Genomic DNA, 18642 nt, shown 5'->3' on the forward strand with positions numbered 1-18642 from the left:
AACTAAGATTAGTACTTGTATAGCAAGTAGCTATTAGCTTCAATCCTTCTATAAAAAGGTATATTTAAGCAATTACCATTACTAGCTTCTTGAGAAAATTATGTATAATTTAGTCATTTACATTGTATGCACAGAGCAATGCGGTACTTGACAAAAATGGTTAACTTGTGTCTGTAACTCTTACAGATCCTACAGAGCAGGTGACAATACAAGTGCTGCCACCAAAAACTGCCGTCAAAGAAGGGGATAACGTCACTCTTAAATGCTTAGGAAATGGCAATCCTCCCCCAGAGGAGTTTTTGTTTTACTTACCAGTAAGTGCTTAAGTATTACTTGAGTTGAATGACTATCATTTTATCTTGTTGTTTGACTTCCGGCTGACATGAAGAATTGTTCTTACATGGATAGATGGAAGTGAGAAAAAATGTTATTGCTGGGGACAAGAGACACCACCTATAAAATTTCATGTGGAAGCTTTTTCTGCACCTGCCAGTGTTCTTGCCTTTTTTCTCAATGCTGAGAGATTTCAAGGACAAAGAGGAAAAAAAAAGTCAACCACAGGAAACCACAATTGCAAAAACTTAAAATTTAATTATCCAAATAAACTGTAAGAATCTGCTCTTCAGAAGCAGATAACTACAAAATGAAAACTGAAGACAGTGAATGAACTGATGTGGATTCTAAATCTGCCCATAGCATTGCCCCGAACACACCTCTAACCCTCTGAAGTAGGGATAGTTCTGTTGCACGTTATATTTAGGATAATGCTATGGCTCTTTTTTTTTTTTTTTTTTTTTTTGGTCATTATGTATAATCTTGAAATGCCATTTCCTCAACTTTTTTCCATATCATAGTTGAAGGAAATTATATGCATAGAGGATACTTTGGAAAATTCGTCTTGGATGTGCTCTGCATGTCATAAGGATGTGGAAACAGACAAGGAGAGAGCTCTGTCTGAGGATGCCTGTTTGCACTCCTGTAGCTTTGTGTTTGACATCACTTTCGCATTGAGGGAAGCCATATGCAACTCAATGTTACATTTACTGCAGGGATGTGCTTACAAATTTCATCTATCACAGTACTCATTAGTACTTAAGAATATCATTCACTACATTATTCAAAAGACTAGTATAAGTAATTTCTTTATGCTGACAGAAAACTTTGTTTCTCCTGATAAATTAATTGCTGTTTTTATTTCATTTGCGAAGGAAAATTTGAAGCTAGTTCGGTTTCCGCTTTGGCTATCAGGGATGACAGAGCCAAATTTGTGTCTCAGTTTTTTCAATAATATCTACTGAATATCTTTGTTAACATATATTATTCCTACATCATCTATATTTTTCCTACTCTTAATTTCTTAATTTCTTTTCTTTTTCTTTTGTCATTTTTTTCCCTCTCTTCTCTCTCCTCCTTTCCCCTTTCTTTCTCATTCTTCTCATTTCATCCTTTCTTCCTTTTTACTTTCCTTCCTTTCTTTCCTTCCTTTTGTGTTTTTTCTTTTAATCTGGATATATGGCATATTTCCTTTTAAGCTGCCTCAAATATTTTTATCAAATTACATAAGGCATAAATATAAAAATAAAGCATTGGACTTTTTAAAAATGTACTTGAAACTCGAGCAAAAGCCATGCTGTCAATAAAATAAATGTCGTCAATAGAAAATAAATCAGCTCTCAAATTCCTTAGATCCAAAATATCAATTATTTGCCCAGGAATCAGATGTTGGTAACACAAACTGTACTATTTTTGTGTGATCAATGAAACACATTCCGTTTTTTTTAATCTTACCTGATAAAATGCTATCTTCATCAAGAAATACAACTGTTCTCATTGTAGCGATCAAGTATAATCATCTGACATTTTGCCTCTATCAAAAGGGACAGCCCGAAGGAATAAGAAGCTCAAATACTTACACACTGACAGATGTGAGGCGCAATGCAACAGGAGACTACAAGTGCTCCCTGATAGACAAAAAAAGCATGATTGCTTCAACAGCCATCACAGTTCACTGTAAGTCACTTACTTCTTCATCAGCAGCTTCACTTCAAAGGCTTCTAATAGCTTAATGTAGCTATCTTTTCAAATAAACTGCAGATATATCTTTCTTAAATAACTTGGTTGCAATAGATGCGGTAGAGAGAGCATCAGGATAAGCTCAACTTTGATCCAGATTTGCACTGCAATATTGAAACCTTGCATGGCTCTGATAACCGCAACATTTGGCAGTGGTACATCTCCATCTTCTAAGTGTCTTCAATTTGTGGTGTCAATAAACAATATTCATATGGACCTTAAAGGAACAACTCCGCATATTTTAAGAAAACATTTCCATGTTCTTGAAGTACACCAGCTTTGCAGTTGACCCAGCATTATCATTTGTGTTACAGAATAAATTTAACACCCAAACTCAGGCAATACAAAGTTACTATAGACTCAGTTTTGGGAACAGGAAGTAGAGATCGTTAGAAGTTATTTATTGGCTAAATGTACTCTATATAGAGGGACAGGAAATTTCTGGAAACAGAACTTCTTGAAAATCACTGTGGACATAACTCTCAATTTGCTTTTGATCTCCAAATACTCCAAAAGTTATATTTGCTTCGGTGTAACAGAAAAAGACATACATAAATACCAGACACTTAACTTGAGTTCTTTATGTTCTAATTCATGACAGTCCATATTATTGATGTACCTGATGAATCATGGAAACAGTAAACTAATTTATACCACACCCTGGTGACACTAGAATTCAGAGCGCTTTGAGCAAATGTCAGTCTTGCTTGGAGGTATAGTACAAACTTCCTAATAAGTCCTTTGCACTCAACAGTACCTTCAATAAGGTTTCCTCTAGACATTGTCCACTACAATCCTACTGAGTATAAAAAGACTTTAGAAATTGTCTTGAGTACATAGTTCTAACTCTTTCATTTGACTCATAATACTTTAAAAACATGTGGGATATGAGCTAAAATTTTGAGAGAGATAGAGGGGGGTGCATTGGGGAATAAAGCAACCAGATGGTTGCTTCTGATTGTCTGATGTTGGGAGTGCTCCCTTGGGAGCCCTGTAAAAACAGTGGACTGTTATGCTCACAGCTGGGCCATTTCTCCATTTGCTCCTTGCTTATGTTGCTTAGGTTTGAATGTGTCTACCACCAGGGGCTAGTTACAGAGAAAGCAGTAGCCTCCAGTATAACAATATTATCCAGTCCTGTTCCATAAAAATAAAATAAAATAATGAAGAGAGAGAATATAGCCAGCAGACAGAACCACATGTGGAATAGCTCTCTATTATCATTGTTCATGATGTCTTTGGGTCAATAATCAATAATCTAGTGCCTCAGAGATGGTGTGACATGCTTATTTTTAAGAGATGCAAGGTACACGGTCTCTAAAAGAAGAGGGCACTTGTTTGTTTGCTTGTAGATAAGGCAGGGAAGGATAGATAGCAGACTGACAAAGCAAAAGACTTGGTTGCAGCCATATAGTGCCTACGTGTTTAGCTGTGATGGGGGGAAATTAAACAAAAGTGTGTAAAAGTTTAATTGAATTTTAGTGCATTTAATTAGATTTAAATGCATCTTGGTTTTGACAGGTGGACTCTAACATTGGATTTTAACTCTATTGCTGACTCTATTGCTCCTCAAAAGCTGAAAAAAAGTATTTCAAGTAAATCAACATCTGATTCTAAATTATATGGAAACATAAAAATCCTATTTTTACCCACTTATCTTTGATTGCTTGCTTATTTTCCAGAAACAAGATTTGTTTCCTTTTCAAACATGTCTAAAGGAAGTGTGGGTAGAGAAGCATCAGCCCATTCTTGCACATGTTTGCAGAATAGACTGCTCATCAAGTCTCACAGCCTACAAATTCCTAGTTGCTGATGAAAGTTACTATTTCCCTGCCAATATGTGCACACATAGAGTCTTCATCAGAGCTTACAAAGTCCATCATTGTCCTGTAAAATTGTTTATCTCCTCTCTGGAAAATTAGCTATCCAGCTAACAAAAACTTCTAACTCATCCAGAATAAAATTTTTATCTAAATACAATTCACCCAAATATTCTGAGGAAACTCCACTTTTCTACATGATGGTACATGGTTTAATATTAATGAGAAACTGAGAAAACATGCTCCTTCCCTTCATTCATTCAATAGTAGTGTTTGAGAGTCTACCATGTGTCAGGCACTGTGGCTATATCAGTGACAAACTAAGTCACAATCACTACCCTCATGGTGCTTTCAGTATGATAGGAGAGACGAACTTTAAAAATGATGTTGCAGTCAACAAATTGCAATTATGACATGTAAAATCAAGGAGAAACGCGGAGTGTAATGGCAAGTCTTCATATTGTAGAACAAAGACACAACTCCCAGTGTGGCAAGCATGGTCCTCTTCAGTCTAGTCTCAATGAACTGTATGAGTTTAACTTTCATGAGTTGTCATCACTTATACCCAATTACTCACCATTACAAAATCTGCCAAGCTCTCGCATCTTTTTGCCTTTTCTTATGTGACCAAAGTTTTCCTTACATCTTCCTCTATCAAAGTCCTTCTCAATCATTTGAGGCCACGAACATATAGTGTTCCCTTTACAAAGCCTTTATTACTGCTTTGAAACCCAGTTTGGCTCTGTTCTCTATACTTCCATTAAGTCTTCGTCTGTACCTCTGTTTCTAGCCTGCCTTTCATCTTTCAACAAATATTTCTTGAACTCCAAATCAGTGTCAGGCTTGCTACTAGGTGCTGATTTCATGGACTGTGTGTTATAGTTAGCATAGTACCTCTACCTCATTGACTTGTAAGCTCATTATTTATCGCTGCATCTCTCATCAGTGCTTGGGACATAGTAGCTGTACAATAAATACTTGTTCAATTGAGTTGAAATTTTCTTATACAGATCAGACTATGAGAGTAAAATTTTTATAAAAATTGTTTTCCATCAACTGGATGAGAAATGGAATCGCACTTTTTAAAAATATCTGCTACTATAGTCAATTTTCTCTGAAGAAACACAACTACTATCTCATGGTATTTCGATTTATCGCCTGCTGTCTAAAGATGCTTGATTTTCCAACATTTATGCCTTACTATCTCTTTATGTAATATTTACCTAGTCATCATCTTTCTTTATTTTCTTCCAGAAGTGACTTAAGATTTTTTTTCTTAAGGTGATAGACCCAAGGGGAATATTTATGTCCCCTCAAAATATCAATCATGTTAACTGTAAATAAATGGATAATCAATTAGATTGACCATTCTCTTGTCTAAACTAGTCTCAAAGCTGGCTTGAAAAACCAGGCTAATCATGCTATAGTCCAATTATTTCAGTCCTATAAATCAGTTCTGAATGTTCAAATGCAGTTTGAAGAAATGTATTTTCTTTCATCTTTTCTTCTCCAAAATATTTTGACTATTTTACATTTCAGAGTTAGCATTTTGAACAGATTTTCTGCTTCACAGATTTGGATTTGTCCTTAAACCCAAGTGGAGAAGTGACCAGACAGATTGGTGATGCCCTACCCGTGTCATGCACAATATCCGCTAGCAGGAATGCAACTGTGGTATGGATGAAAGTAAGTAATATTTTTGGCACTACCCTGCTGTTTGGATTGATTTATTTCTAGGTTTCTTATGCACTTTATATTGTATTCAAGTAGATACATTCATGGTTGTGTTTATATACCGGCTCGCTCTCCCTCTGTGTTTCTGATAAGATAAATAAAATAACAATAAAATTTTAGAGGTGCTTATCAACAGGGTGACATCCATAATTGGTGTTCTGAAACTTAGTTTGGGGTGTTATGTCAATTATGTGTATATACTAATTATACACACACACCACACACATGTGTGCACATACAAACATAGTTATATACCACATGGCTTAACAATTCACAGTGTGTTTTTGCCCACATTATCCTTATGTGATATTTACAACAACCCTGTGAAATACAAGGATTATTATTTTCCCACATTATTCGTATAAAAAAATTGAAGGAAAAGAAATCAGAAAGCTCATAACTGACAGAGACTCAAGGCCAGGCCTTACTGAGTATAAATACTATGCTTTGTAAGACACCTTTTTTGTCTCTCTGCAGCTGAGACCACTCTTAAGTTTCTGAAAACAGATTCCACTGGATCAAGAACTCCTAGAAAGGAATCCCTTTTATCCCTGAGCTACGGTAGAATACCTAGAACATACTAGGCGTTAATTCAGTATTTCCTGAACAAGTGCTTATACTCCTGTAATTGTCTGAAATGTAGGCCATTGGCTATCCTTTTAGAATAAGGAAGTGTGACTGATAATTGGCGATCTGAGACAAGGTTATCACCAAAAGAAAAGGTTGTGTGTGATCCCTCCACTTAAACCCTTGGCTAGTATATCCAAACTCCCAATGCATTTGTTACCAGAGCATGACATGTGACAAGAACCCTTAACCCTTGATGGGTTCGGAAAACACACATACCATTTGAAATAGGAGTTAACAAGAATTACCTTTATAAGAAACTGTGGAGAAATATTTTTTCTAGAGTTTCTTTTTAATGGAAATATATTAATGAAATTATTTTGTATTGCTTTACTGCCTGCCTTTTGATCCCGTTTAGCACTCGATCCTCTGTTACTTGTTGTGTTACTCTGTGAGCTCAGTTTCTTATTTTACTCTCTTTCAACCACAGCCTCATCACAACTTGTTCACTAAAATAAAGTGCCACTTCCTATGCTGCAATCTAGCATGATATGTATATGGTAATCAGTGATCACAAGGCTAGAGAAGTTCTAGGCAACTAGACTAATTCATAATCGTTTGAACACTCATTGCATATTTTACTGTAGGACTACAGAAACTAAGTTTACTGTGGCTTACACTGTTTTTACATCAACTGCGATCACTGTTATGAATTAACTGTCATGAACAGCTCATATATTCAAAATAGTGATGATCAGTATTCCCTGATTATTGGTTAGTTAATGGGGAGTGGGAAAAAATATCCTAATGGACAAAGACCACATAATCTTAGGATCATGCCTAGTTGCCTGCTTAGGAGCATTTCAATTCCTGACATAATGGGATTATTTTCTGTATATCAGGCAAGTTTTTAAAATTAAATGTTACATTTTCTTTGTTCATAGAAATTGGAATAAAAGCATTGTAGAGGGCATCACATGGTGAGCCGGCAAGAGCATGCCAGCTCAGCTCTCTATTCCTCTTCTAATAAAGCCACCAGTCTTATCATAAGGGCCCCACTATGATAACCTTATCTAATCATAATTACCTTTTGATGGCCCCCACCTCCAAACATTATCAACATGTGATTTTGGTGGATTAAGTTTTCCACACCAAATTTGGGGAACACATTCAAGCCATAATACTCTATAATAGGTCCCATGTGTTGATAACTGTATCAACAGTTTATGTGTTTGATAAGTGTATAAAATGACTTTCTTGCATGTATGCTCATCATCGGTTAGGTACCGCAAGTCTCCATGTCTGTCAATCCTATATCACCTACACGTACTATAAGGAGTAGGTACTATAAACTGAAAACTCCCCTTAATGTAAGCACAATATATTATTTGTATAATTAAGTCCTCAAAACAATTTAATTGTGGTATATTATTACCCCACTTCACAAACAATGAAACTTGATTCTTAAACGTTTATGAACACTTTCCAAATTATAAATTCAGTAAATGAAAGAGCCTGAAATAAAAATCTGGCATTTCTGACTCTAAAACTACAAAAGGAAAAGGAAATCTATTTTGAAAGCATGTGAAGTTAAGAAGAATATGTTTGCATTTTTATTATTCCCAGAAGAATCGTTTTAGGCTTAATTATTATCTAATAAATACATTGAGAGTTTTAATTCTGCCACATGAGGTAATTTACTTTTTATTTAATCAGGATAACATCAGGCTTCGATCTAGCCCATCATTTTCTAGTCTTCATTATCAGGATGCTGGAAACTATGTCTGCGAAACTGCTCTGCAGGAGGTTGAAGGACTAAAGAAAAGAGAGTCATTGACTCTCATTGTAGAAGGTAATAAAATACTTGGGCACTAACTCAAATTATTCTTTGAGAATTTTATACCTGGTTTCTTTTATGATCTCAGTTCAACATCTTATTTTAATTGTAATGATATTTTAGGCAAACCTCAAATAAAAATGACAAAGAAAACTGATCCCAGTGGACTGTCTAAAACAATAATCTGCCATGTGGAAGGTTTTCCAAAGCCAGCCATTCAATGGACAATTACTGGCAGTGGAAGCGTCATAAACCAAGCAAGTATTTGTCTTCTTGTTACATGCTGCACTCTGTCCAATGTGTTTTTTTTTTTCTTCACGAACTTACGCTGTAGGTTGGTTTGTTACCCCATAAAATTTGCAGTACATGCTCAGAGGAAGCTTTTGCTAACTTCTTAATTTTCCCAAAGGAAGAACATGGCTCAAAGAGAAATTTTATCCCAGGGCCATGGAGAAGGGAGGAACCATTGTGTCATGGTCAGTATCTGTTTTTAAAAGAATATAAATTGGGTATTACTTCATGATCATTCATTCCTGAAATTTGAGTGATTAAAACATTAAGATATACACTTTTCTGCAAAATAAGCTCATGCATCTCAGTATAACTGGGCTCCAATACTGTGCTCAATTTATGCACGTTAAGGGGTATTTCTTCTTAAAACTATGTCCTCGTGTAGGGATGGTGGAGAAGAACAGTTACTGCTTATGAATGTGTGGTCTGACATGCCTATGCAGTGCAAAGGCCAGAATAAGGCAAGCTACATACATAGTGTCTAGGATGTACCCTTCTGAACAAAAGGCTCATAAACCAGACCTTATTACGTATACCTTTTTATTTTAGTGATAGTAAAGGGTTAAGGATTTATTAACATTACCTGTTATTTTCTCTTACTATTAAGTCTTTGACCCTCCCCCTAAAAGAAAGATGAGAATCTGGCCTACACTGGAGGGTTTCAGAACTGTAATCCCAGTAAATTGCCAATCTGCTTGGGTTGCTGACATACTTGTTAATTCCATTGTTCTCTACAACAGTCTTCATGTCTCCCTCTTCTCAGTATAATCAGTAAAGGCCTCTCAGGAGCACCCAGAGGTACCACTGGATTATTTGAATCTTCTGTGCTTCTTCTCAGATTTTGACCTAGTTGAAATTCGAGACGCCATATATAAAGCAAAGAGCTGCAAATTAATTTTAAGCTAAAATCTCCACTCTTCCTCTGTCCAGGGAAGTTGGGCCACTGTCCCAGCTTATGCCATGCAGTTTTGCAGTGCAAAGTGGATTTTGGCTCTTTCAACTATAGGTGATGCATATATAGCTGCTTAACTCTAGGTATGGAAAGTCCCCAAAAGAGTAGGCACACTTGAAGTAAATGACTCCTGATTTGGTTAAGTGTGATGGGGACACACAGTGAGAAAGCATGTAAGAGGAGGCAAAGAAGCTCTAGGCTCCTTAAACTTAGGAAAATGCAGTTTTCTTGATTTGGAATGAAGACTTGAGCCATCTAAATTGCAGACAATGTGCAGATCTGTTTTTAGCATCAAAAATGATTGCTTCTTTTCTACTCAATTGTTTTTGCTCTCTAGTTCAATTTAAGTGATAAATTCAGCAAAAAAAAGAACCTTTAGGTACTGGTGATACAGACATAGAACACAGAAACATAAGCACACAGTAAAATTTTGATTAATGAAAAGATATGAAGATTTAAAAGACCATCCTAGAAATGAGAAAATGTAATTTGTAGAGTTTAAAGTAACAAAAACAAAGATTCAACGAGAAAGTCAGATGAAAACTCCTAGTAGGAAGTGAAAAAATAGCAGGTAAATTTACTATGAGGGTAAAAATAATAATGCCATCTTTCATTGTCAAGGAGAAAGATTGATTCTGGCCCACTGGGTGATATGCTATTTTTCTTGTTCTAGGTTTGTGCTGATGTATCCATAATCTTTTATTTGTTCCCTCTCAGATTTATGGTGAATCTGTTATTTTACAACTACAAAATGTCTCTGCCCCTCCTCCTCCCCTCGCAACTAGAAGATACCCAAAACATGAGACTAGCTCTTGTCCTCAAGGCACTTACCATGTAGTTGAGGAGAAAGCAAACAGTATAGAAAGAGAAAAATGTAGGGAATGAGTTCATAAGTTGACCAAGAAATGAGTGCAAGTACATCATTTGCCTCAACCATGTTGGGTTTAGGAGTCAAATCCTAGGGATGAGATTAAAGTAAATTGTATTTTATATTTGAAGAAATTAAATGCAGTGATTACCCTCATTAACACTTCACAAACATTAGATGGACAGCAATCACTGAAAAATCATCCATCCTCTGTATTTACAACAGAAAACTTCAGAAAAAAATGGTTTCATGTACCCATGAGCAAATTATACATACATATGTACTTTGATATAATGGTTTAAGATAAAGGAATTAATTCTCACAATAAAGAACAGTGACTAAATTTAAAAATAATTAAATTTATATATTTACTGACAGAAAATTGGTCATTAGATAGTCACCAATTATTTTGAAACAAGTATCATCAGGCCAAAATATTGACTAAACCTGAGATTCTATTTAAAAATAAGAGTTTAATTAACTTTATTATTAGAATTCACAAAAACCCAGAAATTTCATTATGGATTTACTAACCTTTGTAGACATTCGCATACACGAGTGTTGATCTATGATCTTACATAGCTTTTGAACACTAGAACGCTCTACAGAGCCCCACACCTATCCTATTACATTCATTATTACTCTTTCCTATGCTTTTTAATCCATTTTCATTTCTAAACCCATCTTTTTTCTTCTTTTTCCAGACAGAGGAATCTCCTTATATCAATGGCAGGTATTATAGTAAAATTATCATTTCCCCTGAAGAGAATGTTACATTAACTTGCACAGCAGAAAACCAACTGGAGAGAACAGTAAACTCCTTGAATGTCTCTGCTAGTGAGTATTTTATTTCTGGCATTACAAAAGTAAGAAAATTTGAAGTTATTCTTCATTAGTTTAAAATCTTCAATTCCATCTTCCTGTACTACATTATGGTAAGTTTTATTTATTTATTTTGCATTTTGTATCATCATCATAAGGTTATTTTTTCTTTTTTCCTGGTGTCCATTCTTGTACTATCCTTGTCTTGACAGTTAAATCATTTCATGTTTTATGGGTCAGAGGCCTTATCCTGTACAGGAATCGTTCGCAAAAGCAACAGAGAACAAAAAATACGTTTCTCTTATTTAATTCATGCTTTATGTTCAGAGTGGAGGTAATTCAAAGATCATCTTAAAACATTTTTGTGACAGTTTTAAATCTGTTAAATTTTTAATTCCCTTTGATCTATTATTTTGCCTTTTAATCCTTTGTGGTATTTATCCTACCCTTATCAACATAAGGGTACTAGCATGCCACATGGTTAAAGTCATCTAGCAAACTAGCAAGAGTGATTTTAGAATTCATGAATCTAGTTTACAAAATTGTTCCTTTTGTCATATCATATTTGAACTATAGCCAAAAATCAGATAAGCGAAACTATCTCCGAGAATGTGGAAAAATCTGTCGATGTTGAAATCAGGGTAATACAGACATACCAACAACAGCTTCTTCAGAAAACAATTGTCATTTAATGTGAAATTGTCCATAATCTTCAATTTTCTAGTTGTTCCTATTGCTTTGTCAACCTTAAATCAGGACTGGCCTAGAATGAGGCTCAGTTCTGGACAGGATGCTAACTGACCTGCCATACTTTCATTCTTCATTCAGTTGGAAACCTGAATATGACATTAGCAGGCTAGGACTACACTAGCTGGGAATTAGCAAGAGCTAGGAGAAAATAATCGTCAAAAAATAATGGTCCCTCACAAATTATGACTGGAATATAAAGGCCTAATGGATTGACAGGAGAAAAGAACCAAACAAATTTCACTCTAAAATAGGAGCATTGACTTCTCAGAATGCAATTCAGTGAGTATTGATTTGTCCCACCTAGAAAGAGAACCTACCCTTTCTTCCTGAACACAAGTTTCTCTTTTTATGTTAACCCATTGAATGGTATGCTTCAGTTTTCTAGGCCTTGCAGTGACTTTATCAACATTTAATACAGTCGTTTTCAAATTCAGTGAGCACCTCCTGAGATGCCAATTTAGTGTGTATGAGGAGAGGTCTGGGAATCTGCATTTTATCAAATGTCACTGGCAGTTCTGATACATGCCCATGCACTTTGAAGATTATTTATAAAGTTTAATGTTAGATAATAATTCAGCACAGTGGTAATTCTTAAAATGGACCAAGAGCATTGCACTATCAGAGTCATTTAGAGGGCTTTGCAAACTTCATATATGTTGCTTCTTAATCTCGGAGATATTCCCAGTCAGTTTGAACCTCTACTCCTACTACTTTGAGAACATCTCTAGTCATAAGTCCTTGACACTAGAGAAAGACAATGAATTCTCCTATATCAGGGCAGGAAAGTTGAGAAAAGTTGATAAACACCACACTGTAGACTTCCTAGGTGCCTGTTTGTTTCCCTAAAAAAAGAATGACTATTAAAAGGTGGTAGATAGTGGAAAAATCAATATGGATTTCAGATTAATTCTATAGGCCAACAGTTATGAAATTTTCTATAGTAGATTAATATCTTTGCAATTGTAGCTCCTCTCCTTTCCTTAAAACAAGATTAATTTCTTTGTAGGCAAGGTCATACTTTATTAAGTGTGATTTTTTTTTTTTTTACTCTTAGTTGTAGAATAGACATTTTATCTTTGAGTATTATTACATCATACTATAATGGTAAAGGTGACTTTCATATATCAACAAATTTTGTTTTTAATTTCATATAACATTTTTCATTTCAGTAAGTATTCCAGAACACGATGAGGCAGACGAGATAAGTGGTAGGTACTATGCTGCCGACTCTTCTTCCTTAACTATCAGCTCAAGATTTATGAAGTGTCATGGTATAAGTAATTTTCTTAGCTGTCCACAATTTCAACTTGAATTGAAATACCAAATGAGACAAGATAGTAAGAATGCTAAAATTTTACCCTTTAAAAATCACAAGTTTGCATGTTAATTACCGTAGTGAGCTTTAGTCATTTTTAATACAAAGTAATAGCTAGACTGACTTTCTGAAAATCCTTGGCATTGTCTGTAATTGCATGGACTTTTCTTCTTTGTTGCAGATGAAAACAGAGAGAAGGTGAATGACCAGGCAAAACTCATTGTGGGAATCGTTGTTGGTCTCCTCCTTGCTGCCCTTGTTGCTGGTGTCGTCTACTGGCTGTACATGAAGAAGTCAAAGTGAGTTGTGGAAAAAAGATCTTCATCGTTCATTGAATTTCACTGGGAGAAAATACAATGTACTAATTTTGCTCACTCCAGTTGTGCATATAACTTATACAATAAGGAAGACGTATCCCCCAAATCAGGTTGATTATATATTTTGTTTCAACTAATTTTGACTACATTGCCCTTGTCAGGGACATGGCCTGGGATACTGTTTCGCACGTGTCCCTTTATTTGTCTCAATCAATAGTCTGAATTCAATTATTTGATTTTTTCAGTGCTTGAGTGAATTTTTTAAAGCATATACTTCCTAAAGGTCAACCACCATAGACCTTTTGGTTGAGACTGGAGAAGATTAATTAAAAGTACCTACTACATCTATCTTGTAGGGACTGCCAGGTAGGTCTTTGCAGTGACACATCTGGCCAGCAATGAAACTGCTACTGAGGTAGCAATATCTTATTGTTATTACTCACATATTCTGGTTAGTTGACTTTGATCCATATGAGAGTCTATTTCAGAGAAAAACATGTCATTATGTCAACTTGAATTTTTAAAAATGGATTAAAGTACCAAGACTACTTTAAAAATTCTTTAGAGATGTTAGATTACACATTATTAGTTATGTGATATTACAGATAGTATGAACCTTACCAATTATCTAATGTGGTTTATAAGGAAAATTTGATAAACTCATAAAGATTCTTAACATACACACATGCCTTACACTTCTCATCATCTCACTCCCAACCTTAGATTCAGATGCAATTGATAGGGGTGGGGTTCCAGCATTTGCACTTTTACAAAGTTTCACTAGTGATTCTGTGGCATGCTGCTAGTTTCAAACACAGGTTTTAAACCACCTTATCTTATAAATGAGTAAATTAATTTTTGCAATGGGATGTCTATAGCTAATGGAACTTTGTACTTCATTTTATATTTTCCTTATGTCTGATATGTCCCCTTTAAAAAACATAAGAAAGTTGATTTAAAAGAAAATCAAAAGAAAAATCAGATTTAAATCAGGACCCATGATCTCACCCTGTAAAGATGCCAACTCCAATGAAGCAATATTCAAATGGAGCTGCCATCCAAAGGAGGCAGAAGCTCTGAAATGGTGAAGTCACATAGCATCATGAGCATGTATTGAGCTCGTGTTCTCACAGCACATCTATAAAGTACATACCATTATTATTCGTATTTTACATTTGAAAAATCTGAGGCAGAGAATGGCTAAATGACTTTCCTAAGGTTACATAGCTTGGAAGGCACAGAATTGTTATTTGATTTAAGGCAGTGATGTTTTAGAATCTTTGTGTTTAATGGGTAGGCCGTACTTTCTCTCATTGTGCTTTATTTTGTGCCACATAAGGCAGAAACATTTCTCCTGTTGTGTGTTGTCACTGATGTATATGATGCCCACTCTCACCTTATAGCACAACTGCTCCTCATCTTGGGCTTTCTCTCCTTAGTCTTAAGCAGCCCGCACCAATACTTGGTGTACGAGTCAGGATTCTCCAGAGAATCAAACCAGTAGAGAGAAAGAGTGTGTGTGTGTGTGTGTGTGTGTGTGTGTGTGTGTGTGTGTGTGTGTGCAAAGAAAGATTTATTATAAGAAATTGACTGACATGATTATGGAGGCTGAGAAGTACCAAGATCTGCAGTTCCTGACAACTTCCTAGCTGGAGACACAGTAGAGTTAATGTGTAGTTCCAGTCTATGTCCAGAAGCCTGAGAACCAGGAAGGTGTAAGTTCCAGTCTGAAACCCAGATGGGCTAAGACCCAGGAAGAACTAATGTTTTCGTCCCAGACTGGAAGCAAGAAAAAACAATGTACCAACTCAAGTGGTCAGGTAAAGAGAAGTTCCCTCTTACTAAGCCTTTTTGTTCCATTCGTATCTTCATTGATTAAATGAGGCCCACCCACATAGAGGAGGGCAATCTGCTTTACTTAGCCTGCTGATGCGATTCAAATGTTAATCTCACCCAGAGGCACCCTCACAGACACAGCCAGAATAATGTTTGACCAAACGTCTGTGTACCACATGACCCAGTCAAGTGGACGTATAAAATTAACTATCACAACTTGGTAACAAATATGTTCTTTTTCTCAATGAACATTTTATCCATAAACACTTCACATGGGTTTGTGTCCATGGCATCTATAGAAAAGTTGGAAGACCTGTGCTATGTAAGTGAAAGGAAAAACAGAAAGTTGCCCAGAGGCAACATCCATTTTATAGAAGTTCTCCTATGTGTACAGGTTTCCTGATATTCAAATCTTGTCTTCCCTTTATAATCCGTGATAACTTACTCACAAATCCAACAGCTTGGGTTCTAGGGTGTCTTCATTTTATTATGACTTCTGATTCACTCAACAGTAATTTTATTTATTAAAATAATGAAAATAAAATTTCCCTGTATCTTGAAAATTAGCTGAAAAAAAAAAAACAAACTATAATTCTCTACATTAGGGTCAAATACATGTTAAATTCTTGGAGCACCACCAACATCCAGTATTTCATCAGACACCATTTGTCCCTCTATGAATAAAATAAATTTGTGTGTGTATATGTGTTCTTTCCTTTGTTTCTTCGTGTGGTAACCCCAAATTAAAATCATGGATAAATAAATGCTGGACACTGGCTTCATGGTGTCTTTAGGTGAAAGCCTCAAGCATTTCCTTTAAAATATTTCATTAAATTAAGCTCAACTTCTACCACCTGACCTGACCATTCATCTAAATAACTGTTACCTAATTGAAAAGTTCACTAACTCTGACAGAGTTAATATTATTGGTAATCAAAGTAATAAGTTGCCATTATCATCCAAAGCGTCAAGGCTTTTTATTAAGAATTTGTGGAATACTTCAGGTTCGCTAAGTGCTTTGCATTCCTCTTAATTATTCCTTGCTTGTGCCTTCTGAAATAAGCCAGCATTTTTGGAATACGAATTAGTCTTCTTAACCCTTCAAACTGCTCATTCAGAGTAAGTTCAGATTCGTAATAAGATCTTTCAAGTTAAGAATGTCTAAGCCCATTTTTGTGATACACTAGCAAAGCAGTGAAATTTTAGCAACATTTAGCTAAATTCTTTGCACTGATAATTTTAAAAGTCACTGGAGAGAGATAAGAGAAACAGTCTTTTATTTCTAATAAAATTTAAGAGTACATTTGTTAATATACCTAGTGGTTATTCAGCCATCATTCACTCGTTATTCCACTAATAGAAGCTACATATTTTTATTATAATTTTCAAAAATAGAAAACTGGAGCAAGAAAGACTTAGCAATTGTGTTCTTTTTCTATTGTGAAATGACATATTCATTTAGGAGTAAGGACTCATGACTCTTTGGCTGCTTTAATCCATATGATTTCCCAATGGAAATTTTTTGTTTAAAAAAAAAAAAAAACTGAAGATGTTTTGATGACGAGAATAGATGACTCTGATTTTTTTCCATGTGTGTAGGGTATTAACTATCAGAGTCAGGAAAAGGCATTAATTAGTCCACCCTATATCTAGTCGTTTAACAGGTGGAAAAGCACTGAAGAACTAGAGATACTTCAGTGGTTACTTTCTACTATGTTTTCCATTTCTCTCCACCCTGTCCTCCAAACATGGTTTTTAGTTCTACAGGAAGATAAATGTTCCTATTTAAGATCTATTCCTATCTTGCATATCTCATAGTACAAGAACTAATGAAAAATTAAAAGAGCTGAAGTTAAAGGAAAAATGTAAAGGTAGAGTAATGTAGCCACAAACTTCTTCACAAATACATTAAGACCGTAATCTCTGGATTGGTTGTGTTTAAGAGATTCTGACCTCCATACTTCCTATAACTAACTGGACGCAAGTGTTAACTGAACATTTGTAATCTCAAAATAGTCATTGTGTAAATCTTGGAAACTTACTGAGAGATTTACCATTTGCAACTATGGAACTCAAGACTATTTTCATGAAAATTAGTGTGTAATATATACATAATCTGGAAATCTAAAAGTCAGAAATACCCTTTGTTAGTTCTGCCTTATACCATGCTTTATTATTCCAGTACTCTCTTGGAAGAAAACAGACAATCCTAAATTGGCTGAAGGGCTAAAGAGGACTTGCCTACAACACTGAAACCTCAATAAACAATGTTATGTTAACATTGTTAAAATTAACATTGTTAATTAAGCCTTTCTAGAATCCTTCCTGTTGGTGTCCCTTAATATATGGAACACGATCTTGCAAGAAAGTTGATTTTAACTGTATTCTATTTCCCAGTCAATACTCAGCTAAAAGCAAATACATGTTCTCATAAGGGAAGAGGGACTCATCACTGAATAAATTGAAAAGATAGTGCTGGAGGACCACTTACAGCACATTTTAAGTGACTTTTCTCATTTATCACTACATGAGAAACTACCGTTTTTCTCTTTTTTTGGTGTTGTTTACTCAACAACATTAAATCCTCAACAATTTAATGATGTACATACCATTAACCCCATTTTGTAGTATCTAAGTCTCAGTGGGATTAACCTGCTCAAGATGTCATAAGTAGTATCTTATTCCAAATTCCATATAGTATTTTCAAATCTATTTTGCTCCCTTACCCGGACTTTTTTGGAATTAAAATTTTAGCTCTGACTTTGATTGGCTGCTGGCATTTAATTGTTACTATGGAGGAAAGGGCATGATCTTAAGGGCAGGGCTGACGCAGCCTGTCTCTCTCCACTTGTCTGAGAAGTCAGACTAATCCAAACATTGACTTCTCTCTCTTTCTCCACCCATGACCTGGCAGGCTGCCAGAAGGAAGAAAAGAATATACTTCACTATCTTATCAAACCATAAATAATAGAGGGGACTGACAGGAAATAATGTGGAAATGCCGGAGTCTCCATCTAGTCAATCACAGGGTCACTGGCCACTCACACAGCAGCACCATCCATGGCCCTCTCCTCTTCTACTGCGTGTGACCTGAAAGTTTCCTCAAGGAAGAAAGGGCTTGCATCAAAATATAATGTGTTCATATTTCAAAATGTCCTCTCTATATATTCATTTCATTTTATTTTTTTAAAAAAGATCACACTTGTTTTAAATACGTTTTCCAAAGGTGAAGGAACAAAAATATCCCATTCTCCGGCATGAACCAAGCTGTATGTATCCCATCATCTGCCCTAAAGAAACATTTTGAGCTGTGATGCTGAGTGCATGCAGGCGGCATCCTGTTTTCATGCATATTCAGTGTAGTTGCATTTATTTGATCCCCCAGCCTTTTACCTAATGGCTGTCATATTCACTATTGACCAAGATGGAAAAGCCATTTTCTGTTTTCACTGAGGACACA

General features: G+C 35.4%; 1 protein-coding gene across 4 annotated transcripts in view; it reads left to right on the plus strand.

Moving 5' to 3' along the window:
* The window catches only part of ALCAM (activated leukocyte cell adhesion molecule), a 209749-nt gene that overhangs the window by 171901 nt on the left and 19206 nt on the right, over positions 1–18642 (plus strand). Inside the window, exons 7-14 of one of the 4 annotated variants that reach the window (XM_073009696.1) lie at positions 187–314; positions 1878–2010; positions 5467–5579; positions 7911–8046; positions 8155–8292; positions 10851–10979; positions 12884–12922; positions 13211–13328. In XM_073009696.1, the coding sequence (XP_072865797.1) occupies positions 187–314; positions 1878–2010; positions 5467–5579; positions 7911–8046; positions 8155–8292; positions 10851–10979; positions 12884–12922; positions 13211–13328 (934 nt within the window). Of the gene's footprint in view, positions 1–186; positions 315–1877; positions 2011–5466; positions 5580–7910; positions 8047–8154; positions 8293–10846; positions 10980–12883; positions 12923–13210; positions 13329–18642 lie in introns of all 4 variants that reach the window. The other 3 variants (XM_038003247.2, XM_073009697.1, XM_038003248.2) reach the window with 3 other exon arrangements.

The sequence above is a fragment of the Chlorocebus sabaeus genome, chromosome 22 (genome assembly GCF_047675955.1).
Source record: "Chlorocebus sabaeus isolate Y175 chromosome 22, mChlSab1.0.hap1, whole genome shotgun sequence".
NCBI classification, from domain to species: domain Eukaryota; kingdom Metazoa; phylum Chordata; class Mammalia; order Primates; family Cercopithecidae; genus Chlorocebus; species Chlorocebus sabaeus.